At 40.8% G+C, this 27,856-nt stretch overlaps 1 protein-coding gene across 1 annotated transcript in view; it reads right to left on the reverse strand.

Moving 5' to 3' along the window:
• Positions 1 to 14,397: 14,397 nt before the first annotated feature.
• The window catches only part of LOC140931515 (uncharacterized), a 29,121-nt gene continuing 15,662 nt past the window's right edge, over positions 14,398 to 27,856 (reverse strand). The window contains exons 10-13 of the mRNA XM_073381324.1: positions 26,648 to 27,494; positions 21,214 to 25,868; positions 19,940 to 20,042; positions 14,398 to 16,436 (exon numbers count right to left, since the gene is read on the reverse strand). Coding sequence (XP_073237425.1) covers positions 16,390 to 16,436; positions 19,940 to 20,042; positions 21,214 to 25,868; positions 26,648 to 27,494 — 5,652 coding nt within the window. The 3' untranslated portion in view covers positions 14,398 to 16,389. The remainder of the gene's footprint in view (positions 16,437 to 19,939; positions 20,043 to 21,213; positions 25,869 to 26,647; positions 27,495 to 27,856) is intronic.

Consider the following 27,856-nt stretch of genomic DNA (forward strand, 5'->3'; position numbering starts at 1 on the left):
AAGTGAAAGTAGTATGTACAGGTGTATGATCAAATAGTGATAATGGTGATAACTACTCGAGCCTTTAGATGAGGGATATTTTGTAGATGAAAAGTGGATTTTCAAACTGATCTGATGATATGAAATTAGTACGTGTAATCAATGGTGACAAGTGAAACTGGGGAATAATTTCATGAGTGTTTTGACCAAATCCTAATGATTAGCTGAAAGGCTCAGGTAATCATTAGGATATGGACAAAACGCAAGAAAAATTATTCCCTAATTCATTGAGTATACCATTTGACTACCTATTAATATTATGGGTGACGAATTACACTTGAAATCGTTGTATACATGTTTGTTAAAATGTTAATCAAATTGATAACGGAGCTCTCGCACGCAGTGGAACACCATGGGTAACAAAATTTGGTAAACTATCCATCCAAGAAAATTTGTTTTTGACGTAGCGTACGCCCACCTATACACACACCCCAACAATTTATGTAAGCCGATGTCAAATGTCACGATAGATCTTGCACTAGCCTGCCAGTTATGTAAGCCATCCACGGGCCTTTAAGTGTGAATGATTATATTGACAGCTGTCAAAATCAGACATCCGCTGACAATTATCACATGACCATCTCGCGGGCTCAGATGAAAGACCAGTCATTTTGTCCCTACATACAAGCTGATATAATGTGTCACACTTACCAATTCAACATAAAAACAAAACTATACCGGGCAGGGCTGTCAGTCGGCTTGCAGTAGTTTAAAATTACATGCGCAAGCCAAATTAAGGTCAGTTGATGGCTGTCAAAATGGGACATGCGCAGACCACTATCAGAAAACTAATAACATAAGCTTAGGTCCACTCAGGTTAACGATCTGGCATTTCCCCCCCCCCCCCCCCCTACAAGCAGAACTGAAATGTCCTACTCGCACTTGTACTATACAGTCCGTTAATTCGAATTTTTCCTATTCTAATGAAGGTTAATTGACAGCTGTCAAACTAGAGCATCCGCTGACCATCATCACCTGACTATTGCAGGCTCATTTTTCTACCCATTTCAGGTCACATATTTTTTTAAGTTTCCTGCTGATGTTTTATTTGATCACGGGCTCAATTCTGTATATTGTACATTCATGTTTTGATCAATTGACAGCTGTTGAGTGTTTTTTGATGTTATCTGCTGACAAGTTGCTACGTTTCAAATGATCGCAGGTTCAAGTTCAATTATTTTAAAATGCAAGTCGTGTTCATGAGCTGCAATTTCAGAATTTTGATTTCAAACTGACACAAAAATTCAATCGGGTTTTACATGTAGGGAAGGCAATCGCTTTTGACTTTTCTCACCACAGTCACGAGTTGGTCATGCTCTACGTCCAATTTTTATGCTCTGATTGGTCAAAATTTGACAGGTCAGTTCACGCGGAAAATTTATGCAGCATCTTGAAACTTGCTTACTGATAGTTGAAGCTGTCAGAGTATTGTGTCATCTTGTGATGTTTTTAACTGTCTTTTTCTACTGGATGTACAAAATGAAATACAGCTGCTATCAAGATTCTTCTGTGGCTGGTTTGTTTCTTGCGCTTTTGGTTGAGAAATGCACTGCTTGTCAAAGTCATTGGAAATCCGATTTTGGATGGCATCATTTTCAAAACTGAGCTTACTTGCCGTTGCTTGAGGCGTAAGAGGATTGAAAAGTCTCAAGCGATTCTGGCCTTACTTGATGGCCTTCAGGAGCAGCATCTCAACTGGTAAGCCTGAGCAATTATTGTCTTTGATGTGCTTTTTTTTCCCAGTTTCCTAAAGTTAAGTCGAGCGTAGTTTATGCGGCTAGTTTATGCACGAGACAATGATATGACCTACAATAGTATCAGGTTTAAAAAGCCTTAAGACATTTTTTGACCACAAATACAAAGAAAACGTTCGGAAGAATATTGAGTTATGATTTTGGATGTAAAAAGAAAGCTCTGAGCGATTTTCTTTCTTTGTTGTGCAAAGGAAGTGCGTGCTTTGATCATCCTAGATATTGAATCAGTGTTATTTGTCTTAAAAAATTGTGAAAGAGGAGAGATTTCAAAAATGATTTGATCAAAAAGTTAAACGCTAAAAGATTTTTAAAATACATTTAAAAAACATTTATAAAAGTGAATGATGTTTCAGTGTTACGTTACGCCATTATCAAGTTGAAAAGTGAAAAAGTATAAGGTGTAAAATGATTATATAAAATTTGAAACAATACATAAAATATTTGCGGGTCCAATGGGTATAATTCCCAAAGTAAGAAACACAATAAGAGAAAAAAAATGTACGAAAGTGTCACGTTAATAGTTTGGCGTGAATGGAGTCGGCTTGCGTGTTAAGAGAAGGCTTGATGGCTTACATCAATGCATAAGTGAACACCGTTATTCAGCCATCGGGAAACACCTTGAAACACAGCATGGCAACAACAGAACAAAGACTGACCATCTTTTCAAAGTTCTGAGGAAATGTAACAGCAAGTTTGATTGCTTAGTCTACGAGATGTTGTACATAAAGGACATCAAGCCCTCTCTTAACAGGCAAGCTGACTCCATTCGCGCCAAACTATTTACCTGACACTTTCTTACATTTACATGCAAATTTCTGTTTATATTCAGGGAGCTCATCGCAACAAAGCGTTGAGTGACGACCCAAATGAGAGCTTTGCTGTATTTTATTATTGACTTCTAATAAAGTACCGTTAAAGGAAAGCTGTTTGTCAAACAGTCTTCTCACCCAATCAACTTTTGCCCGATCTGTTTCTTCTTTGTCAAGGAGACTTTGGATCAAGTGCTAGGCGACGAAATAGATCATGTTTCACCGATATTCATTTCTGAACATGAATCGATGCAAATATAGGACGCAAAATGAATGTTTGCATATTTTGTTCTTTTATAACCCAAATAAGTCTTTTTGTAATTTCCTGAAATTTGTTTAACTGCAAGCGTAATTCATTCAAAGTTAAAATTAATTACAAACATTGACTTTGTGGTGACTTTAGGACCCGAGGCCAAACATTTACACTAATGCTAAACTTTGTTTGTAAGTTAGTTTTTTAGTAGATCCATTTTAAAATTCGAATATCTTCACATAGTTAAATCAATAGTTACTTTGAAGTTATGCTCTAAATGTTGCATTTAAGATGAAACTGACTTAATGACTAGACGTGTACATCATTGAAACTTAATTACAGTATCAGAAATCAACTTTGGGACCGGAAGCCAAAGATTTACCAATAAACTTTGCCTGTAAGAAGATTCGTTTTGAAATTCAAAAATGTTCACATAGTTTTATTTCAATGAATGGTTCAAATTTGAAGTTATGCTGTAAATGTTTTCTTGAGATGACATAAACATATTTATCTCTGTTTTCGTGCCTCACACGTTTCGCTGGATGGACTAATAAAAAAGAGAGACTGCTCATTATCAAGTGTGTTCTACCTGCATAAGAAATACAAATTGCCTTTTAAAAGATTATAAAAACTGTGTCTTAAGGTGATTTCATAGTAAAAGAACCTAGAACATAGATTTTAGCTCAAACTTGGTACACTGATGTAACAAGTCAAGAAGATGATAAAAAAGTAATAAAAAGTGGGGGTCACCGTGCTCGTTTTGACGTCACAATGCTGACAAATACGGCTATTTAGGACCCTTTTACAAAAACCGCGGGCAGCACAAAACTAGACAAAAAGGAGAGATTTTTTCGATGATGCATGTGACTTCACACAGAATTTGACTTTAATGTATTGTTTATCCACTTACGTACCAGAAAAATGCCTTTTAATGCCCTTGTTTTTACTTTACGCTTCAAAGTAGAATTAAACTGGACGCGTGCTTTTCGACCCGTGATGGCTCAATCCAAACAATTTAGTAAAACTGCCAAAAAACTGAACATAGATTTGTGCCAATTTTTTTCTCATTGAAAGGAAGCACTGTCCTTATTAAAATCATGAAATAAAAAAAGGGGGTCATCGTACTCGTTTTTGCGGTAGAGCTGCAGAAAGTGCGTACCAAACGCATTTTCTCCGATTTTTGAGAGAGGACTGGGGTGAGTTTCAAAATAGAATGTATGTGAAAGGGGGAAGAAAGTATTAAAAAATCCGTTTTTACAGAATTTACATCGAGATATCACATTTAGGACACAATGTGATAAAGAAAGTGTTTAAATGAAAATCAAAGTGAGTAAGCACAAGTTAAACATCCACTATCGAGGTTCTCCGAGAGGAGGTCGAACTCAGCAACACGCGTACTGCTTACGTTATGCAGATTCGCAACACATTAAGTCTCACCTCGGCAAGAAACAACAGCAAGCAAAAATTCCAATAGCGTTTCTCTTCAGTCAATAATAATATTACTTCACATGCTCTTTTTTACGGCGGCCATCTTGTTATGCGCAGTAAGAGATGCGCAGTGCAAAACTAGGGAATCACCTTAAGATGAGACAGTTAATTTTAAGCAGTACACGGTCGATAATCGCTAAATGTGGCAAATAAAGGCCATGAAAAGGAAAAATAGGAAATTCCTGGGGGGTGGAGGGTTATATTATGACCTCTCTGGAATGGAAATTCCGAGGGGGAAGAACATTACAGAAACGCGCCCATTGAAAAACGTCGCCCGTGAAAAGTGGGGTACCCATTAGGCTTTGCGAGCAAAAACGAAGTTTCAAAGACTACCGTCGTTTTCGGTCTCTTATGAACTTCATAGCAGTTAACTATTCTCACACTTTCAAGAGACAATGCAGAAACAATAGAAGTAGGTTGCCATTGTTTTAAGTGTTGGAATGTCTTTGTCAGTGCTTCAAGTTTATGCAAAGAGAAGCATTTTTCTTCCTCGTGCACGAACATAAAACCCTCGCAAATTCGGTAGTCTCGTGCGAATCGTTTTGATGGCAAAACAGTTAAAGCTAATCAGAAACCAAAGTATTCTTCACTTAAAAACTCATCTTCACGAAAATCACTCGATAAGATTGAATAAAAATGTTTGCAGCGTTTATAAATATTATTATCAGAAGCGGTATTGTAGTTGTTTTCAAGAGACGGATTAGATCGCTGTTTAGGTTTGGCCATTAAATATGTAGTTATAGCGTTCTTAAAGAAAGTATCGCTCTTAATTTTGCCTTATACTTTGCTACAATCAATATCTTAAATGGAAAATGTAAGTGAGAGTGCTTTTTCGTCGAATTTGCCCGTAAATTTTAAGGTTTATAATATTATCCAAAACCCGTGACAAAATGTAAACAAACTATTAACGCATCGGTTGCACTCATATTTCATTGATCGATTCGAACACCAAGAAGTTTGTAAAAGGTAAAAATTCATTTTAAGTCAGTGCATTGAATTATTTACGGCAAAATCAACAACAATCATCGAGGATTTTTCAATTTTGAAGCGTTTAACAGCAAAAAGTCACATGCTAATTCGGAGTAAATTTAGACAGTTTTTAAACAGACTGAGCTATTGTTAGTCGCGTAAAGTTCTATTCTTCATCGAAGAATAGGCAAACGTTGCGGATGTCTGAGCAGGAACAATAACCAGGAAAGGGATATACCCAGGGGATTTCTTGATTGACACTAAATTAACGTCATTTTTCACTTATTTGCATTTTCACGATCGACGTTTTTGAATGGGCGCGTTTCTGTAATGACCATCCGTGGGAGGGGTATGAATATTTTCTGGAATCACACAATAGTGGTTTGGGTATTTATATTATAATTATCATAAAATTTTGTGAATTTAGCTTTAAATTTTTATCAATTATAATTGTTTATTTGAAAAGCTACATCAAACACTTTTCAAGAAGGTGAAACAAGAAGGGGACTGCACTCAAACTGTGTCCTGCAATAATTGTTTCTGGGATTGTTCAGGGTTAACAGAAAGTTTTGAAGTAGATGGCTGAGTTGTCAAAGAAAGCGGCCAGTCCAGGGATATTTTTAATAAAAACGCCATCCATAAAGGAATGCCAAACAGAGTAGCCGGCTGATACTAACCAAGTAGGAGGTGATTTTCGCCTGCAGCCGGCTACTTTTGACAACCCTGTCGTTACTGGAGATGCGCCAGTCACCTATTGGCCCATTTTTTTCCATGTGACTAGTAACAATTCCAGAAGTCTTAACTCCATGCAGTTTCCTTTTTGTTTCTAAAGTGATAAGTTACCAGGCGGGTCATGTAGCAGCTGCTCGCAAGCTAAAAGCCAATAGGTTTGCTACCCAAACCGGAAAAACCGGTAAACAATGAATTACCATTATCCAAAGGAATGAATCAGAAATGACCTTACAAGCAGCGCCTACATTACTGGTCCAGGCACCTGCAAGTCGGTCTTGAACAATTTCGCTTCACGTCATCACTTTTCAACCAACATCTTGGTGTCTTGGTGTCTGCCCCTGAGCCACATCTTCACCCAAAACTTCCTTAAGTTCCCCCACCTACCCCCTCCCCAGGCTTGATGTAGAGTGACACCTGTATTTCAAGGACCCCAGATTAGAGGACGGGGATGATTAAAAGCCCGGGAAAAGGCTCCCTTGGAATTGCCTGATGATTTTAAACATAAGCTCAAGTTAAGAAAAGTTACGCATACCTCACAAGACATGTGCCTTGATTTTTACGACTTCTGCCATGCCACATCCGTGAATTGCTATGTCAAAAATGACGCCAAGCGTTGACGAATAAGTTAAAGAAACGGTGGAGGTCAAATCGGAGTTCCTGAAGTCTAATTATGTTACTTTGTGTCCAATTTAAAAACACACGTGAGTCTGCATTTCCACTCCGTCGCCATATTGGTTTCTTTTTAGGACCCAGTCTCATTTGGCGCGTGAGGCTCACGCGCGAGATTATACAATACTCGTTTCGCGTTTCTCGAGTACACTCGACTCGGGCGTAAACGCGCTCTAGTTGTTTTGTAATACAGCCTTTTGCAAGACCCGAGCTTCGAGGGACTCAGAAAAATATATATTCATACGATTTATGGGTGAGATAAATAGTAAATCTTACGTCTAACAGTGACGAGTATTTCAGCTGCTTTTGTTTCCCCACTAAAATGCTCGGTTTTTCCCAAAAAAGTCACTAAAATGCTCGGATAATGCTCATAACTGAAGGCTTTTTCATCAATTTTAAACGCCAACGTTACGAAAAACATATAAGCAGTATATAGTTGGTAAATTTCAGTGAAATTTATATAGAAATGATCTAAGGGGCAACAAAACTTACTTCGAGTTATCGGGGGGATCGAGTTACCGAGGGTAAAATTATGAAGGAAATCCAGAGGAAATCGATTTTGGTTCAAGTTAGGGCGAGGTTCAGGTTAACGAGGGTTCGGGTTATCGGGAGTCGACGGTACAAGTGAATAGTCTTTTCTACAGCAAAATGGTAGGAATCCAGACTACATGTGTAGCCATCCAGACTAATGACAAGCTATGCTGGAACGTTTCTCGTTTCACAAGAAGTGAAACGAGAACTGAGGCTACCTAAAAAAATCCAGGTAAGAAAGGAAATAGCTAACAGCAGAGGAAATACAAACGCCACTTGGAAGATCTTAAATCGATGTATGTCTGGCGGTACTACTAAACGTCCAAGTACTTATTAGACCATGAGACTTTGGCAAATAAATTCAATAAGTACTTTACATCAGTAGGAAAACTTACTGCCTATAAAGTGAACCTGATAACAAGGGAATATGGTTTGGATAAAGATTGTGGTTCTAGGGAGGAAGCATTGACACTGGCCTATACGTTGAAACAGAAGGATTTGAGTTCCAAGATGTAAAAGAAATTGACGTCAAGTCTGTCATTAAGAGTTTAGCTGCCAACAAAGCACCAGGATATGATAAAATCTCTCCACGAGTCCTGAAAGACAGTTGTGAGAGCATCGCACCTGTGATTTCCAGACTGGTGAACTTTACTTTACATCAGTAGGAAAACTTACTGCCTATAAAGCGAACCTGATAACAAGGGAATATGGTTTGGATAAAGAATGTGGTTCTAGGGAGGAAAGCATTGACACTGGCCTATACGTTGAAACAGAAGGATTTGAGTTCCAAGATGTAATTTAAGATGGCTGCTTTTCCTAAAGCATGAAAAATTCCTGAGGTGTTACCAGTACCCAAAGAAGGAAACTCAGAAGAACCAGCCAACAACAGACCGATTTCATTGTTGCCCGTCCTATCGAAAGTAAGTGAGAGACTGGGACACAAGAAGTTTGTGGAATTTTTGACAACCCATGACAAACTGTCGACTTATCAAAGTGGCAACAGGAAAATGCATTCGACAGAAACTGCCCTCATAAGTGTTACAGACAACATTTTGAAAGCAATCGACGAAAAATCTGCCTCGTTGCTAGTACTGCTTGATAGGTCAAAAGCTTTTGACAGCCTTAATCATTATCCATTGTTAGAAAAATTTCGAAAACTGGGCCTCAAAGCTTCTGTAATTTTCTGGTTAGTAGCTACCTATCAAGTAGATTTCAAAGAGTACGATACGATGGTTCAGTCTCAGAATTGTTACCCGTAACAAATGGAGTACTTCAGTGTTCGATCTTAGGACCTGTGCTTTTTACTATTTACATTAATGATTTAACCAGTGTTATTACCCATAGCCAACCCGCTGCATATGTTGATGACAGTCAATTGCACATTAAATTTTCTGTATCAGACTGGTCAAGTGCTATGGCAGCCGTAAACCAAGATCTTACGGACATCAGTAAATGGTGTGCAAAGAATTCTCTACTCATAAACCCTGAGAAGACAAAATTAGTGGTTATTGGTTCAGTACAACTTATTAAGAGGCTACCTCATATCTCCTTATCCCTGTTGGGAAAACTATTTCACCAATGTCAGTTGCTTGATCATTATCTTACCTATGATGTACATGTTACTAAAACAGTCTCTAGTTGCATGAACCAGTTGGTACAGATAGGTAGAATTAAACAGCTTTTGGATAAGAAAACCCTTTTATTACTGATAAATAGCTTTGTTTTCAGTAAGCTTTTTTTTGTTTCTCAGTATGGGGGAACACATCTAAACGTAACCAGCGTTGTATCAGGTTTAAAGAAGTTTGACCACATCTCCCAGGGACGGAGATCTCTTAAATGGTTAGATGTTACGGAGAAGGTTATATTTAACGACTTAGTTTTAGTATTGAAATGTGTAAATGGCTAAGCTCCAGATTATTTAGGTAAATATTTTATTAAACATTTAGCAGTTCACAACAAGAGCACAAAGGGATGTAACAATTTTGTGGTCCCCCGAGGTAGACTGTGGGACAAAGAGCATTTTATTTTCATAGTCCAAGGGGAATGGAATGGGCTAGCTGACAATATTAAGAACACTTAAGAGATGTTGATAGTCTTGAGCGGACACTTTTTTAAAATAATATGCCTCAGACGAAATAATTTTGAATATTTTTTCATAATTTTGAATGTGTTTTGAACTTAATTAAACTACTGTAAATAAGTTTTCTTTTCTTAAAAACCAGTATTATGTAATAGTTAACATTGTGACCGAAAAGCCCTGTTGAAGGGAGTCTAAATAAAGTACGTATGTATGTAATCGAGTAGTCTACGAGTAGTCCCCATTTTTCCTCAGGGATAATAGAGCGAGCGAAACGCGAGCTCGCGTGAAAATCACCCCTCGCCTTTCTCGCGTGGGGTGATTTTTACGCGAGCTCGCGTTTCGCTCGCTCTACTATCCCTGAGGAAAAATGGGGACTACTCGTAGTCTCGTAATCGAACTGCAATTAACGTGTAATATATAGATTTAACCAGGGCTAAAAGCGAAGCTCTCGACAGTATTTGTAGTTTGTTCAAACAAAATATAAAATCATGTAATGCTAAGCGGCGAAGGCAACGCCGGAGAACGGTGAAAAACAACAATAGGTCTAATTAGCAAAAAAGAAACTTTGCACGTGCAGCACACTTTTTTTGTACATTTCTTTGCCGTTGTTTTGCACGACTACAACGTGAAACTTCCAGAAACTTCTTAGTTACACGTTATTTTCGTTCACTTTTTTTTCACTGCCGCTCATTTTCACCTTGCATTGGCGGCCGCTAGCATTTCTCATTTTGTCACCGCCGTTACAAAATTTTAATGTTGTTCTTCCAACAAAAAAATGTCTCCTTTGTTTTTTATCTCTCGCTCTAAATCTCTGTCACCCTTTTTCTCGTTGAGCTTTGCTGGCCTGCCGCCTACTTTCTCTTTTTCTCTGTGTTTCTCTTGCTCTATATTCCAAATTTGTGGACATGACAATTAACCTAAGCTTAATACTTTAGAAAACACGGATACAGAGAGCATTTCCGCTTTCCATTTTCCTCTTCATCGACTCTTTAGTTGTTTCTGCTTTACAAGACGCAGGTGGCTATGCGATTTCCCGTCAAAATAACCTCGAGTTGCATTTGGCTTGCCATTCCCGTTGATTGAATTATTTTACATTGGTATGCCTGTGGTGCGGACGGACGGTCCCTCGGGCGGTATACGGTCACGTGATTACCAAATTTTCTTGGATGGGTAGTTTACCACATTTTCTTACCCATGGTGCTCCGCTGCGCGTTTCACGCGCGAGAGCCCCGCTATGATAGAAGTAAGGTGCTCACTACACTAGCGAGCTTACATTTAACGAATAGTAGAATACATAGACAGGCTATTTAATATTAAAACGTTAAACCTATTAAATCATACTAGGAGCGCCATATCCGGGGCGGGTACTCAACAAAGTTTTATACCGTGAGGATCCACCCCGAGGTCTAACCCTATACCCTATTATATACCATTTTTGACAGAAAACGTACCCCTTTCGTATACCTTCTATTGACAAATGGTACCTCTTTCATACTACTGGTTTAGAACTTTGCATCCCTTTCAGCTGCTGTAAATTCCCTGTCTTAAATAAATCACAAAACCAGAAAGTTTTTCACTGCCCTAAATTTATGCATCTTTTAGCCATTGGGCCCAGTATCGACAGAAATGACAGATTTCCCTACCCTTTCATATACCTGAAGCTTGACAAAGGTACCTCTTTCGGGCGGAGCCTCCCCGTATGGGGCCTTATAGGGAGGGAGTACCCCTGGGAAACGATGATCTGGGTAGCCCTGAAGGAGAAAGCCTGCGTAACAGGCGCCGGTCATTTACTTATTTTTCTATTTTTTTTTTTTTCACACAGGCCGCGCGTCATCAAGATTTCTTCCTTTGCCCTAAAAACCGACTTTGACCCACTTTTTGTCCTCCTTCTCTTATCTTATTTTGAAGCATTCGAACACAATTGCCTTGCTATTAATTTTTGGGTTTCAGGCTTCTCGCTGAAGGGATTTATTAAAAACATGAACATCTCATTTGGTGGCATTTTGTTCACTCTTATTAGATGCTCATTTTTCGGTTATCGAATAGAAAAGTTTCTTTTTTAATGGTAAGTGGAGCATATAGTTAAAAAAGCGATATTCGTCCTCCATTTCTAGTTTACAAATTGGACATACTTTTTCTTCAGGTTAATTTGTTATAAGGTCTTAAGTATCGGCCTGTTTCTATGGCGAATTTGTGATTGTTAGGGCGCTGCGTAAAGGATAGACAAGCAAAATTATTCATCATTGCGAAATTTCGAATTTCAGGCAAACCCTTGAGGAGAAACTTCCTTGACAATGACTCTAAATGTATGGACTGTGAATGTGATCCCAATCATGGTGCTTTATTGGTACTTTATTTCTGACTTTTACGCGACAGTACTTTTATCGGCGTTTTATTTTTCTGACAATTTCAATAAGCAAATATTAGCCTAAGATCACGCCCTCTCCCTACTATCGCTCTATGTCTCTCACGGGAAGATATTTTTTCCTTCTCGCCTCGCCCGCTCTTAAAAAAAAGGAAAAAACGCCTGATCGCAGGTTAAGTTATTTAGCACTATATTTAGGCATCATCAAATTTTAAAATTAGAACAATAAACTGATCCTTACGGCAGGAAGAGTGAAAGGAAAAATAAAGAAGAAAACAAAAATAAAATGGCGAATTATATTTGCCCGATATTTCGGTTTGCAACACAAACCTTCACCGGGGGCTATAAAAGCAAACTGAAAATAGATACATTGTCGCCTGTCCCCAGGGGCTTTCCCCGTTTTCCAAAAAATATAGGGGGAAAAAGAGACCGAAAAAACAATTTTGCAATGTCACAGGAATACAAACCCAAATCACTCAAGTTGGACACTTTAGAACCCCCCATCCCTTAGAATTTCCATCCCAGGGGTGCTTGTCATAACCCGCCCCCAAAATCCTGGAATTTCCACGATGTTTTTCTTTAGTGTTGCAGGTATCGGGAGGGTACTCTGGGATACCCAAAAATACTAAAGCAATGTGAGAAGGGAATACCCAAGTCAATGGGACATCGCCATATTGGAAGACGAGAAGACCCTGGAGACGAGGTTGTCCCAGCGGTGTTAATCTGCGTAAATCTCGCTAGAGTTTCTAGACATCCAGAAGTGTCTGAAATTAACTCAAAGCATACTTTGGTCCTAGACAGAAACAGAGAGGAGACTACAGAGCAAATCAACAATTAACTCCTTAGTAAGTACACAAAAAAGATAGTGTTTAAAAGTACACACGAGTGACCACGAATGACCTCGATTAACCACGAGTAAGAATACATTGAAATTCTTCTAACGTCATAATCACGTGATTATTTAAGTCCCTTTATCTATTAACCACTATGTAACCGTAAATAAACTATTTACAGCTACTAAAAAATGTAAATAAGTTATTTTCTCCTCTTTATTATTTTTTTTTTCAAAAGGGCGGGTCTTGGACAGCCTGGGAGGGACGGATAGGGACGGTGTAATATCATGTTACCCGTACCCTTTAATTCTGTTTCCCGCCCTTTAATGTTAACTTCGCCTCTTTCCGTTTTTGTCGAAATATCAGGTAATGTTTTTTTAGCCTCCCAGCCTGCTTTCTTGCTTTCCGGATACGAGTCTCTTTCTTTACAAACTATTCGGTACCTGAAATCTCTACAAAAAAAAATGAAGGTTAAATTAAAAACGGAAACAACAGTAAAAATTTCGAAAACAAACCACTCCGTTTATAAACCCCGACTGAAATCTAAACGCAGAAAAGATTCCAGTAATAAGCCCCTCCCGTATAAATTAAAGGCCTTTCTGAGAAGGCTTCAAAAATATAAGCTCTGAATGTCAGAATGATACCGTATTTTTTTCAATTTTTAACAATTGATTACCCGTCCCTGAAACAGTCTATCAAACGTTAGTGGAAATTAGTAGTGAAATAAAATTTGTCTCTTGACTTAAAGTTCGCCTCTCATAATTGCGGTTAGAAATAGAATATAAAATAAAATAGTCAAAAAAACTTACAATTTTGTGAGTGTCGGTATAACGGCTCATCGTATATCACCAAACAATATCATTGCTAGACTTGTTAAACATGTTGACAAAAGGCCCAGGGGGCGCGAAGATAAGGGCCGGTTCATAAACAGTCCCCATATCACCAACAAGTACTACCATCCCATATCCAGCCACATTACCACGAAGAATCCTGTCCTTAAAGGTTCCGTGAGAGTGGATCGCACAACTACGATAACCTAAGCCTAACTTATGACCAGCAGGCTGTAATCCATTGCTTTGACTTGCTCTTCGTCAACGAAGTTGACTTTCGCAGTATGCAAAATGGTGTCTGAAGTAGCAACAGTTTTTGGACAAGTCCCTCCCTTGGGAAAGTAAACGAAAACGTTACATTTCCGGTTAAAGCGTTAAAATTTGATAAAGTGACGTAATAATGATGCCATTATAATAGCTCACGTTCGAAATATTAAAATTCTAACACGAATCCGAGGCTTTAAGGTCAAAATTGATTAATCCAGAAAATACCATAACATACCATAATGCTCTTTGTTTGTCACCCCAAACTTTTGCATAAGCATTGTCTTCAGTTTCTCTTGGGAGTTAAAATGGCCCCAGGAGAAACTGAAAACAATGCTTATGCAAAATTTTGGGGGTGACAAACAAAGAGCATTATGGTATGTTATGGTATTTTCTGAAGTGGTCAATTGCAAATTTGTCAAGACTCCATTATCTCGCAATTACCAAAAGAGACTTGAGCATAAAAAAAACAAACCAAATATTGAAAAATGACCACAAAGCCTCGGAGTCATCTTAGAATTTTAATATATCGAACGTGGGCTATTAAAACATCGCATTTTGGTGAACTCTCACCAGTGGTCACTCGTGTGTACTTTTAGACACAATCGACAAAAAAGGGAAATAAAATGGAAAGGTTTACTACCCTCCTTTTCACTTAGAAAACCCTAGCCATGATTCAACTTGTATACCAAAAGTCCTTTTTTGGACTTGTGACATGAACCCTGATGACCGATGAGGAGGCCTGGGGACGAGGCAAGATTACTGATAGAAACAACAAATCTTCACTGGAAAAGGCTTTACAATTCTTTATTCACTGTTTCACTGCTCGCCAATGACAAAATAATTGCTTTGATAATTTACAGTTGTAGAAAATTAATCACAAAAATTATTGTACAATCTCTACAATTAATTAAATTTAACTCTATGTTGGTCCATTTTCGTTTTTCAATCTCAGCTGATTACACCAAGGACATGTTTGGCCTTCAATTGGCCACTTTAGAAGGGAGAAAGGAACTGGAACCGAACTGCATCCCGCAACTTGTTTCTGGGAAGGTTACTGGGAACGACCCCTAGTAACAGTCCCAGAAGTCTTTTCGAAACTTGACTCGGCCCAGACTCCTTCTCGTTTCTAAAGTGGCGAATTTCTTTTTAACACGTAACATAAACAAAATAAAGTTGATTCGTCATATTGGTACTGTACAATGCATAAGGAATATTTATCACAATTATCGATCCGCCATTACAACAAATAACATTTTACTATGTCATACGTCCCCTAAAATACTCCACTTCCGAGTTGCCTCTCAAGCCTCTGTTTGAAGGCGAGGCTAAGTACGAAGCTATTGATATGAAAAGGATTTTCTATTCTCATGCAAAGAAAACTTCTTTACACAGGAAATAGCTTGCGAACAAGCTCTCCAGGGCGCTCTGGCGGCGGAACGGGAAAACGAAGGAGAGCTTGCAACTACGTCTCTGGAATTTGAATTCCACCTCCAATTCCCCTATGGCTTCCCGTCGACTGAGCTGCCAGATTTCCGCCAATAGCGGGAAGCGGAAACCACGTGCCAAGGGTTATGACGTCATTACTTATGTCATCTCCGCCAATAAACATTTCGCATCGACTCTCTCGATGCAGATATTCAAATTCCGGAGACGTATTCCTTCTCCCGCCCCGGCGCCAAGAGCGCCCCGGCGAGCTTGCTCCCAGGCTACACAGGAAAGGTTTTGCATTTTACCTCCTTTTGAAAGCGAGAGTTAAACTCAGAAATGGCTAATTCGAATTCTACACATTCTATTAGCTGAAACATTAAATAATTTTTCGACGATCAGACCATATCTACAGTATCAGGGTCGATCCTTGAGTAAGCCGCTGGCAACTATGATGTGCTTTAATAACTTGCTCAAAAGACAGCAAATCAGTGAGTCAAAGTGCTATGTATGTACACTACTATATCAGCTAGAGTAATTTCTGTAATTTAAACGTATTACACCTGCGCTGTTTTGTACGAACAGCATTACTTGAAAATACATGCGCAATGACGTCATGCTTGTCAAAATGCACGTCTCTTAAATTACGTTAAGACGCTGACCAAACTAAACGAGGGCTCTGTGCACAACCAAAAAACGGTAAAAAAGTCACGTACACGAATTGCAAATCTCCGTTTTATGTCGTGAATAGGAATAACGCAAGATGATGATGTCATATTACTACAGTGTTTTAAGCCTCAGCGTGATTGACAGATTTAAATAAGAAAGCAAGTTTTAGTTTGTTTTTTACATTATAAAATATTTTCCCAATGAAAGTTTATGGAACTGGCGAGAATGGCTGCGCATGTCACCAAAACTGCAACCGATCCTTGTTAAAATGTTTGTAACATCTACAAACGGACGACACAATAAATAACTCATGTATAGATACGTTCAACTTAACGTTTTTCGTTCTCTCACTCTGGAGTCAACAAAGAAGGCTGTAATATAGTTCTAACTTTAATATCTGTGGATGAAATCCTAAAGTGTGACCATTCAAATGAATGATACTGACCGGTAATTTCCTGTAGTGCTGTTTTTAATTCTGTACAAGCTTGTTCTACCTTTTGAGTCCGTGGACAAAATCACGCGGCATGGCCACTCAAATGAAACCTCTTCAATGGTACTTTCGCATGGTGATATTTTCTTTTCAAACTTGAAAAGAAAAATGAAATTCTATTTCTTGAATTTTGTTCTTTGATATTCTTAGAAGCGAAAATAATATTAGATTCGCATGGAAATCTTTTTAAACCCATAAGGTATTCTCAAGATCCACCTCTCCATATTTGCTACCTGCAAGATGGAAAGAAGTAAAGCCAAATTAAAACGACTTAAATAAACATGCATGCAAGCACGAACAAAATGCGAATGGTTACTATTTGACGCTTAGTACTTAGTAATTTATATTACTTAGTGGTTAACTTCGGTTAGGCATTCAGCGGTCAAACAACGTGCTCTATAGGCAGAATGCGTAGTTCCGAAATAAAAATTTCATTATATATCCCCCACGGTGGGCACTTTTGTTTTAGACCTCCCACCCCCTGTAATTTCTATCTCAGGGGGTGCTTGTCATACCCCCCACCCCCCAATCCTTGGAATTTCCACGATTTTCCAACTTGGTTGGAAAAGAATATTTGAATATTTTCTGAAAAGAATATTTCCGTCCAAAATGCTGTTGGACTATACTAGTTTGCGAAAGATAATTTGTTTCTGCGAGAAACTGAAAACTGAAACACTGAATTACTTGCTGGAGGCTGGTTGAAGTTTCCCCCGCGCTTACCAGCGATTTCATGTTTTCCCGCTTCATGCATCGATAACGCTTTCCCTTGGTTTTCTGACTTTTTTCCTATTTGTTGTGATCGCCTCGTTTTGGATGTATGGCAGCAGGAGCCCATCAATTTGATGGGCTCCTGATGGCAGTCATTAGAAAGCCATCTCTTTTGTTCTTGGTCCGTCGACCAAAACGCGCGAGACACACAAATTACCACGAGCGTGACTGAAGACGCGAAGACGTAGACACGAAAAAAAGAGTTTTCTTCTCGGGCTTCCGCCCTCGTTTCTCGCGTCTCGAGTCTCGCGGTTTCGCCGCTCGCGCGCGCGTGCACTCCCCTCACTAAATCTCAAGAAAAAGAGAGACTGCTCGCGGTCTACCTTACTATGGCTCCGTTTATACGGAGAAGAGTCATCCCGGGAAAGAGGGGCACCCTCCCAGCCGAGTCACTTTAAGCAAGCGTTTATAATTATATGAGAAAAAAAGGTTTACCCCTTTGCCCGAGCCAAGAGCTAACAACAGCACTCGCGCATGCTCTAATTGTCTAGCCATGTCCGAGTTAACCCGGCTGGGCGAGCCAAAGTGTTTATATGGAGAAAAGCTGGCTCGGCAAGGAGTGTGACCTCACCGTCGAAAAAGGATGACCCGGCTAAGTGGGTCATCCTTACTGGATCATAAAACGTTTCTAGGAAACCACCCACCTACCCCTCCCCTAAGCCAACATTAACACTTACTTCTTACTTAGGGCAAAATGTTGGCTTAGGGGAGGGGTAGGTGGGCAGTTTCCCAGAAAAGTATGATGATCCGCTCGAGTGGGCGAGTGACCCTTCTATCTGAGAAATGTTTTCTCCGTATACACTGGGCCTAAATGTAACTACTAGCAGTCCTATGGTCAGTTGTTGATTAGAAATTAACAATTTGTTTAAAACTATAAACGCAAAGAAAACAGCAGACGAAGGAAGAAGCATCATACAGTTAACAAGCAAAAATAATATTAGCTTTTTATAGCCACTTACACATCTGATTCAAGTGCATTTTGCATCAATCTCCTGGCAAATAAAACAGATATGTTCTTAACTATTTTGTACTAGTCGTTAATTACGTAAAGCCTCAAACAAGATTACCATTAGCTGGCACTTGGCATGAAGGCAAAATTAAGTTATCGCTAACTACTTCTTATGCTTCAAGCAATTTTAAGTGAGATTACGAACAAAAGAAAACGTGAAGCGTTGGATAGGATACGTACATGGCTAATGAAAAGAGTGTTGAGACGTGATCGTAACGTCTAATCTGTGGAATAATTTTCAAGAACACATGCATAATAGTGAAACAAGTAAAAGGATGCTATCGTAACCTTTAATTTGTGGGTTAATTCTCGAGAAATATTGCCACGAGAGCTGCTGTTGTAGGACATTAACAGCAAAACGCGCGCGAAAATCTATAAATTTTACAAAGGCCATTCCGCCAACGTTCGCCCATACTGATTTACGAGCTTTTTTTTTGTTTTTCACGTGAATAAAGGGAAATCAGTTTGCACCATGGCGCTCATTGGCCATTCGCCACATAAAACACGAGAAGGGAACTGAAACCGATATGCCTCCTGCCCGCAATTGTTTCTGGGATAATTTTTGGGGACGTGACGGTCAGCTATTGGCCAATTTTTTTCCTATCACTAGTAACAGTCCCAAAAGTCTTTGCGAAAGTAAATTCGGTCCAGTTCCCTTCTCGTTTCTGAAGTGGCGAATTTGCAGAGTTTATTGGCGAAAACAAGTTAGCGCCGAGTAAAGCATCCAAGAACGACCTTGGCCTTTTTTTATAAGGCATCTGATAAAATTTGTTTCGCCTATTTCGTATTTTATACTACTACATGAGAAATTTTTGCAATTTGATTGGCTTAGAGCAGTGGTATTTCAGCTTAATTTAAAATACCTACATGTGAAAATTACAAACCTTTTGCGGGTAGTAGTATAAACAATTCACAGCATGATTTGTACGTGATATTTGGCATAAATACCACTCGTGATATTTCAAAATTGTCTCAAATTTCACTCGCCTAACGGCTCGTGAAATTATGTATAACAACTTCGAAATATCACTCGTGGTATTTATGCCAAATATCACTACAGATCATGCTATTACCTATACTAATATTTTACAATGATTGGCTATTACTATTAATGAAACTAATAGTATAATATCCGTCATCAAAAGAGATAGGGAGCTTAACTGAGCACAATGACGAAGACGGCAATCAAAACGTTGCTAAAAAAGGAATTTGCTTCCTTTAAAACTTTATCCCTTCTATTTGGATCCGCTCAATTAGTCAAACGAAGGCGATTTTTTCCTGGAGTTGAATTCCGAAGGAATATGTGCAGGTTCCAAAAGAGAAAGGAAAATTCGTCGTAGGATGTTCACAACCTCCATAAAACGTTGCATTAGGAGGTCTCACGTCGTAGACGTGCAGTGAACGTCAAAGAAGTGTTATAAAAAGCGTGATGCAAGGGCATCGTGTTATTTTGCTCAGACAACCAATCGTGTTTTTACGCTGTCGTTCCTTAAGCGAATCAATTAAGGTCTCTGGGAAACTGCCCACCTACCGCTCCCCTAAGCTAACATTAACACTTACGTCTCGCTTAGGGAAAAATGATAGCTTAGGGGAGGGGTAGGAGGGAAGTTTCCCAGAAACCTAAGCTTCCCTAATGTCTCTCTTTCCGTCAGTCATTAATAAAAGACCGACCACACGTGTAGCGGCTTTTCTCGTCACTCTCATATTATAAAGAAAAAGCATTCGGGAAGACGTTGATGTTATTACAAGGACGATACAGACCGAGAACTAACATTTGAAGCACTTGATCTTGTTCAAGAAGAGTGGAAAAACAAATGTATGTGGCCTCGCTCTCCATGAGTCCTCCACAGCTCAGTGGATAGAGCGCCCGCCCAACCAGGTGTTTTGGAGGTCATAGGTTCGAATCCTGTCGGGGACTCAGATTTATGTTCTTAGTGCACAGTATTTTAATGGTTTTACCTTCAGTGTTTCCTTCTTTCTCTCTCAATGCTTTCATAGCAGCTACCACGCCTTGAGGTACCACAGTTGTGTCCGTTTTTACTTTCTGCATGACGAAATTAAACTGTAAAAAAAAACATCTAAGAATCAGTCACGTCTATGAGTAAGGTGTCCTCTTCTCTACCCACCACCCCTCTCCCATAGCCCGGGGGACCACACCCACAGGATTTCACATTTCGCCAGAAATTGTGTCAGAATTTTGTGACACTAAAAGCACGAGAAATTAAATGTCTCTACAGGCACTCGAGGTAGGGTAATGTTACCATATCACTATTTGCAAACTCTCTCTCTCTCTCTCCCTTACCACTACACTAGCTACCAGCTACTAGCTATTTAAGTGCACAAACTGGAAAACTGTCTTTCTTAACTGATACATCAATACGTAAACTCAACTTGGGCTTCATCGTTGTTTTTCTAAGATTATTCAAAAACGTATTATTTATCTTATTGTACCTTAATCCAGGGAAGATATTACATCTATCATGACTAAAGGCTTGGTTACCAGTGGTAATATGAATACCATTACCAGTTATGATCAGTTAAAGTGTTTTCCTTCCTTGTATCTATAGGTACTACCTTTTATTTATAACATTTTGTTTTTGCTTTCTCTTTACTTACCGTTCTTTTGCCGACTTTATAGGAGACAATTATTGTATTGTTGCCCACCTAGATTCCTTCCTTATATCTATAGGTTCTACCTTTTATTTATATCATTTTGTTTTTGCTTTCTCTTTACTTACCGTTCTTTTGCCGACTTTATAGGAGACAATTATTGTATTGTTGCCCACCTAGAATAGCTCCACTAATTGTGGGTAACATAGACTTAAATTATTTGATCACTAAATAAACTGTTGTTGATGGTGGTGACATCGACCGTTAAAAATGACAACGACCGTTTACGAAAGGGAAATAGGCGGCAGCGAAAGCCGCCAAACTCTAAAAAACGCGTAAAAACTCTAACACACGCGCAAAAACAATTCCGCCAGCTACGCAGGCTAAGGGCCTGTTTACATGGAGGTGGGGGACCCCACGTAGGTGAGGTACCCCGCTGAGGTGGGGTAACCCACCTGTCCATATAATCTCTCATATTAATTTGATCACGTTTACATGATAGGTGAGGTGACCATGAAAGAGCTTATATGGAAAGGCGGGTTGCCCCACCTAAGCGTGTTACATCACTTACCAGGGGTCCCACACCTCCATGTAAACAAGCCCTCAATAACGGCATATCATACCTGCCTTCCACCGCCACTAACTTTAAGCGGTTGATTCCTATCAGCTCCTTCGATGATGTAGGTAGGCATAGAGTGACGCTTGGTAAGGTCGTGTGGCTCCGTCTTGGTTCTCATGACAACATTAGGGAGAGATCCGTTATTGACTGCTGGCTGGGGTGTGACATCAGCTGTTGATTTCACTGGCTGCGGCGTGGTGTCAGTTGTCTTCACAGTGTGTTTTTTGGTATCACCTACGACCTGTTGCTGTTGTTTACCACCAACAGTATTCACGGGCTGCGTTTTACTTTCTCCTTCCCTTGAATGCAGCTTCACGGTAACTGTCTTTTCTTGTGGGGCTGGCTTAGGTGCAACGTGTGGCAAATCCGGATTGCTCGGCTCATTTGCTTGTCTTTTCACCCAAGATGCACCCACACCCTTTGTAGAGCCTGATTGGAGAGCTGCAAGTTTCTTAACGTCAGCCCAATTGCCTCCATTCATACCAGTCGCCTTCTCATCGGAGGACAAGACTTGGAATTTAGAGCCACCAAAAACGGCAGACTGAGGTCTGGCGCGCGTGACTCTGTTCCCTCCAGATGCGTCACGCAATATCTGCTCCCTAATTGAACTGGAACCAGACACGTTCTTAGAAGACTGACGTGAGCCACTAACAGTTTTGTTAAGTTGGTCTTGGGAAGCAACTTGCGTTTCTGATGGACTGCCGGAAAAAACGATTTCGTACTTTCCTTCATGAGGCTCTGATTTCTTTGACTGGGGATTATTGTTAGCATCAATTGATGTAGGTTGATGGGCGTGAGTTGTTTTGTCTATGCATAGCGGCGAAACCTCAGGGGCCAGAGAAGATACACTCTTTGAATTCCCCTCAGGCTTTTCTGCTTCTACAGGGGTAGGCTTCTGTGGTTCGTCACTCGTTTTAAGAGAGCTTTTCACTTGTAACTTTTCATTTATGGACACTACGTGGTTGTTCGCAGATGGTGCACCTGGCAATGCAGTTGGTGTGTTAAATTGCTTGGCATTGAATTCAACTGGACGGGCAACGGGCTTTCCCGGTACACTAAATGACACCGGCTTGAAAGCCGAAGAAAACATCCCTGGTCTCTTGTTGTTGTCGTTGCTGGCGTTTTTGTTGTTTGTCTCTGGTCCCATCCAACTCAGGGGACGCTCTTCGACAGAAAACGAGCTTCGCTTCAGGGCACTGTTAATTGGTTTAGGAGGTGCACTGGGCTTCGATGCACTTTCCTGGGATTTCTCTACGCTTTTGTTGTTTGTTTCTAGTACCATACAACTCCGGGGACGCCCTTCGACAGAAAACGAGCTTCGCTTCAGGGCACTGTTAATTGGTTTAGGAGGTGCACTGGGCTTCGATGCACTTTCCTGGGACTTTTCTACGTTTTTGCTACTTGTTTCTGGTCCCACCCAACTCCGGGGCCGCTCCTCAACAGAAAACGAATTGCGCTTCAGGAACGAGTTAGCTGGTTTAGGAGGTGCGCTAGGCTCGGGTGCATCTTCCCGTGATTTCACAGCGGCCTTCGCCGCCGAGGAAACGAAGCTGAGGTCATGTGCAAGATCCGAGTAGCGCCTGAGAGGTGGAACCGTAAATGGAGGTGGCTTGGGGAGATCAACTAGCTCTGTGTTGCCGTGTTGATCACTTTCGACGGGAGATGAAGGCAAAGACGACGAAGAAACACCAGTCGATTCAGACGTGCTAGACTTTCTTGAGTCTGATTGCACTGTCGATTTCAGGTCTTTTTGAACAATGTCACTCGTTAAGTCACTTAGATGTCCCGCTGGCATGCTAAGTGGACACTGAAGCTTGAAAGGGGCCTTTGTAGCTTTCTCTTCTGTTGGGTGTTGTCTCGCAGCACCGGTACCTCTAGCCGATTGTGTATGGGAAGTCTGAACTGGCGTATATTCCGTTTTCTCATTTGTATACAATGTGGCAGGACCTCTAGGCTCTTCGGTAAGGGAGATCCCAGATTCAGTTGACCCGTCGCTGAGTAATTCCCTAGGAGAAGGTAATATAGATGACCTAGGCGAGACGGCCACTGAGGGAGGTGACGAAGAAGGAGGACGTGGGGGCTCAGGCGATTTCTGTAGGGATGATAGATCTAAATGCAAATCACTATCAGGAGCTTCATTTGATGAAGATCCCTGATCAGGAGGGTACTGCTCTTCCACAATAGCATTAACAGGCAGGTCCTCTTTTACTTTACCTCCAGCGTCAACAGCTTTTCTCTCTCTATTGTCCAACTTCAACAGCTCCTCAAAATGATTATATACAGAGAATTCGACTTGTTTCGTCTCAGCTACGATGACGTCCTCGACAAAGCGGTCTTTACTTGGGACTGTAGGTTCGTGATACGCTGCGGAGACAGCCTTACTATTACCGGACGTTTTCGAGTTGGATATAGAGGGTACGGAGCCTTCATCTAGTTCCTGAAGCCTTTCGGCCAAATCTTTGAACGTGTCATGCGGGGAGGGAGTACTTTTAGTCTCTGGAGTAACAAGAGATTCCACAATAACGTCATCATTTTCTATAGGATCAATCGTTGTAGTTGCTTTCGGTAGAGAAGTATTTGCCTCTAATGCTGCTTCATTCAAAGAACTGACAGCAAATACTGGTTGCTCCTTGTCGACCACTTTTATACTGCTTTCCAGTACAGGTCTTAACTGTGGAACTATAACCTCTTGAACATCATGTGATTCTCCATTTTCGGACTTTACAGACTCACCCTGCGATACTGGCTGTACTTTTTCAAACTGTGCAGGTTCCTTACTTAAATGTTCAGAATACTGAGGGGCATCGACTTCTAACTTAATTTCTTTCCCTAGTACAATTGTACCTCGATTAACGCTCGATTCTAGTTTCTCTGGCCTGACCTGCACCTTTACCTTTTCAGTTTTACCCGGTTTCTCTTTATCATTTACCGCTGGATTACATGGGGAGGGTGTATAAGCCTCCAAGTCAACTTTTTCATCTTTGATAAGTGTTGACGGACTAGGTGTTTCTGTTTTCTCAGATTTAACGGTTGGCTTGATCTCTACAACCTCAAGCCCTAATTCCGATTTTGTATCTTCTCCAGGCAAGTGACTAACCGAGGTAACATGTACCTCAACTGTAACTGCAGCTTCTTCTTTTACCACTTTTACAGGCTCTTCTTCCGTTTCCTGTTTTTCAGGTTTGACTTGTACTTCCAGTTTGACAGGTTTAAAGGGTAACTCCGGCCGCTGTCTGTTTACTAAGGAGGAATTTACAACCTTTACTTCCTCCTTTACGGAAATAACTGGCTTGATTTTTGTTTCTGGTTTAACGGCTACTACTTGTGGTTCCGGTTTCGCAGCTGTAGTCTCTGGCTCTTCTCTTGCAACTTCCAAGGATGGATAAAATACTGGGGCTGTTTGCTGTGTGTCAGTTAAACCAGGCTCAAGTTTGATTTCCTCTTTATGGACAGACCTCCTCACGGGCTTTGCTTTCACTTCCGGGCGAACAGTGTTTGTCAAAGGATCGGAAGTATTGCGAGATCCGGACAACTCTGATTTTATCGAGCTGACACTTATAGCTGCGACTTCATCTGTTTTTACTACGTTTGACTTCGGCAACTCAACTTTTTGTGTTGCTCTAGCATCACACGACAATGCTTTTGATAAGTCTATATTTGACACTTCTCTTACTCGTTTGACTTCTTGTTGTTCGTCTTTGGGCCTTAGTTCTTTTGTTGATGACTCGCCGTCACTCTGACTTTGATGGCCTTGGCTTGCGATGATACTTGTAATCGAAACAACAGCACTAGCAGAGGAATCTTGTGATTTTGCTCCATCGCCTCCATTTATAAACATCTTCTCGCCATCTTGAAGCGTTTGTTGTGGTTTTTCATCCTCTGGAGCGCCTTTGTTGTCCAGGGATACCGCCAGCGGTACCGTGGCATTTATAGGAGTTTGAGGTTTGTTCATCCATGGAAACAAAGCTTCACTAACATTCAATTTCTTCCGAGGTTGTGCTTTCTCAGGTTCTTTTTCTTTCACTTCCTCTTCAACGAAACCTTCAGGGGGTGCAACGGTAGCGTTGGCGAACTGGCAGGGAGGGGTAAGTGGGCGTGTAGTAGCAAAATCCACAGGAGGAGGAATGGTACTTACGACGTCTAAATTGGAACCAGAATCGACATCCTCCCTGCTCTGAACTGGGACATTCTCTGACGAATCTGAAGGAGGAGAAATATCAAGGTTTTCTGGGCTCTCGTCAAGCCCCGAGTCGCGGCCTTTCTCTTCACTGTGCTGGCTTGTTGATGTGGCCTCTGTTTCTAATGAAGGCGGTGGAATATCACGCAGACTTGGAGTACTGACCTTGTTGCGAAGATCTGGAAAGACAAAGGCTAAGTTTCTCTTGTTTGACACGATGGTTGGTTCTTTTTCGAGCCGGATTTCACTTGAAGATGATTCCGGAGTTTCTGAGTACATTGGAGGCGGGGGGACAACAGAAATCGAATCATCCTCCGGAACAGTGGCCAGAGCAGCTTCAGTTTTTGACCACAGAGCTGGATTTTGGAACTCCGTACTTTGCCCAGTCTCATTCTCAATAGTCTGTGTCTGAGAAGGAGCTAAATACTTCCCAATTCCTACAAAGCCGTTGACTGTTACAGGAAAGCTTTCACCTGGAGAGCCTAAATAAAAATTAAAAAGGAGACAAACATTTATATTTATCTCCCTTATCCCCCCATCCATCTACACCCTCTAAAGAAATGGCCCTTACATTAAAAAGGCTACTTCAGTCGACTATATACTGTAAGGATATTTAAAAACAACGTCATTGCAATAGATTTATTCCTTGAAATTTAAAATGGTTAGTGCGCAAAGAAATCCTGCTTGGCTACCCTTTACAACAAGATTCCAGAAACTCCGGTTGGAAAGTAAATGGAACATGACCTTTTTGGTCATACCAGCTGAAAGTTTCCGGGAGCAACGGAACATCTGAAAAAATAGTCCTGTTTTTTCGGACGGAATATTCCAAACGGAAATTCGTGTTCCATTTCTTCAAAGCCATCTTTGATACCAGTTTCAGGCCTCCACGGTCGCTTTCCGGTAAATGGAACTGATTCGTACAAATGGTAAACGCGATTCCGGGGCGAAATTTACCAGTCCTGAATTTTGCGTAACATTTGCCTAAACCGTGGAACGACCGGTTGGCTCATGTAAATGGCAAACAACCCCGGTGAATATTAACCTGCGAGCAAGCTCTTCATTTGGGGCTTATCGTGAGACGCGACAGCGAGGGGCTTTGTGAATTTCTTTACAGCAGCTCATTAAAATTTACTAAAAAGCTCTGTTTTGGCCTTAGCATTTTCTCACAGAAAATGTTAAGGAAAGCTTTGAGGAAGAGTTAGTACCAAGTGGTGAAGTTAAGATTTAAGTTTTGAGTTTTATAAAACGTTTATGTTGTTACCTTCTAATATGTCTGTCTCAAAGTCTGTCAAAGGCCCCACCGGTGTCTCGCACTCGTCCAGTGGGGGTGGTAGTTCATCCGGAGGGGGAGGAGGAATAAAGATAGGGACACCCCTCAAGTCGTCTTCCCCCTTCTCATCCTCCTGGTAAGCACGTATGGTGGGATCAAGATCTAGTGACAATGCCACACGATCGGTTCTAGGGATACTCCCGTTCTGCTTAAATTGTGTCCTTACATCCTCTTTTTTGCCGAAATCTTCTTCAGAGCTTCTCGAGTCCTTGCTCTCTGTCGAACCCCGTCTCGCGGGATGCCGGGGCGGGACAGGTCGAGGTGGGCGTGGTGGGGCAGGTCTTTTCTTGTGACTTGGCTTCAATTTAACATCTGCTGGCGAAGGAGCTGATAAAGGATTAGTTCCAGGCATAGGTGTAGACGTTTTCATTAACAAACCAGGCTTGTTTGCTGGCGCATCTGGTTTCCCGTCGGTAAACAAAGCTCTAGGAGCTACTGGGCGTGGAGGCGGCGGCGGAGCGACTCTGCGTTTAGTCTTAGCGTCAGGTGTAGAAGTCTTGATGTTACCACTTCCAGGCGAGTCATCTGACTTGGCAGAAAGCAAACTCAAGTCGGGGGTAGAAGCCGAAATGATGCCATCCTTTTTTATCGGGCTAAAGGTCGAGGTCTTTAGACTTCCATTGCTCATATCTCTGGGCGGTTTCTTTGGCAAACTTGATGTCTTTGACGCATACGGCATTGGCACGACTGGTGGCTTCTTAGTGGAGCCGCTACCACTGGAGTGTCGTCTCGCAGCAGATGGAACTGAACCATTAGCGGCTGAATGTTTGGGAATACTCTAAAGAAAAAAAAACGCATTTTGCGTGTTAAGGTGACTCGACCCAGTTTTTTTGGGGGGGTACCATCCTACTTTGAAGCTCTCTGGTATCCCCACCTTTACTTTTATCGTAAGTCTAACACATAGAATGGATAACATATAGATCAATCTACAATATAACATAAAATTTTTGGCGATCGGAGTAAATGTCACGTGGTTATAATGCCACGCCCCTTTGAGGTCTGAGTCGAAAATCTGCTGTTGCCGGCATTTTTTCGTGAAAATCTCTCGGCTACACATAGTGCGCATTAGTGCCTTGCGCTGAACAGAGTTTCACCAAAATCGCAAAGACCCAATTCGAGAAATTCAGCGGTTTCCAAATT

Source organism: Porites lutea, chromosome 3 (assembly GCF_958299795.1).
Source record: "Porites lutea chromosome 3, jaPorLute2.1, whole genome shotgun sequence".
Classification (NCBI taxonomy): domain Eukaryota; kingdom Metazoa; phylum Cnidaria; class Anthozoa; order Scleractinia; family Poritidae; genus Porites; species Porites lutea.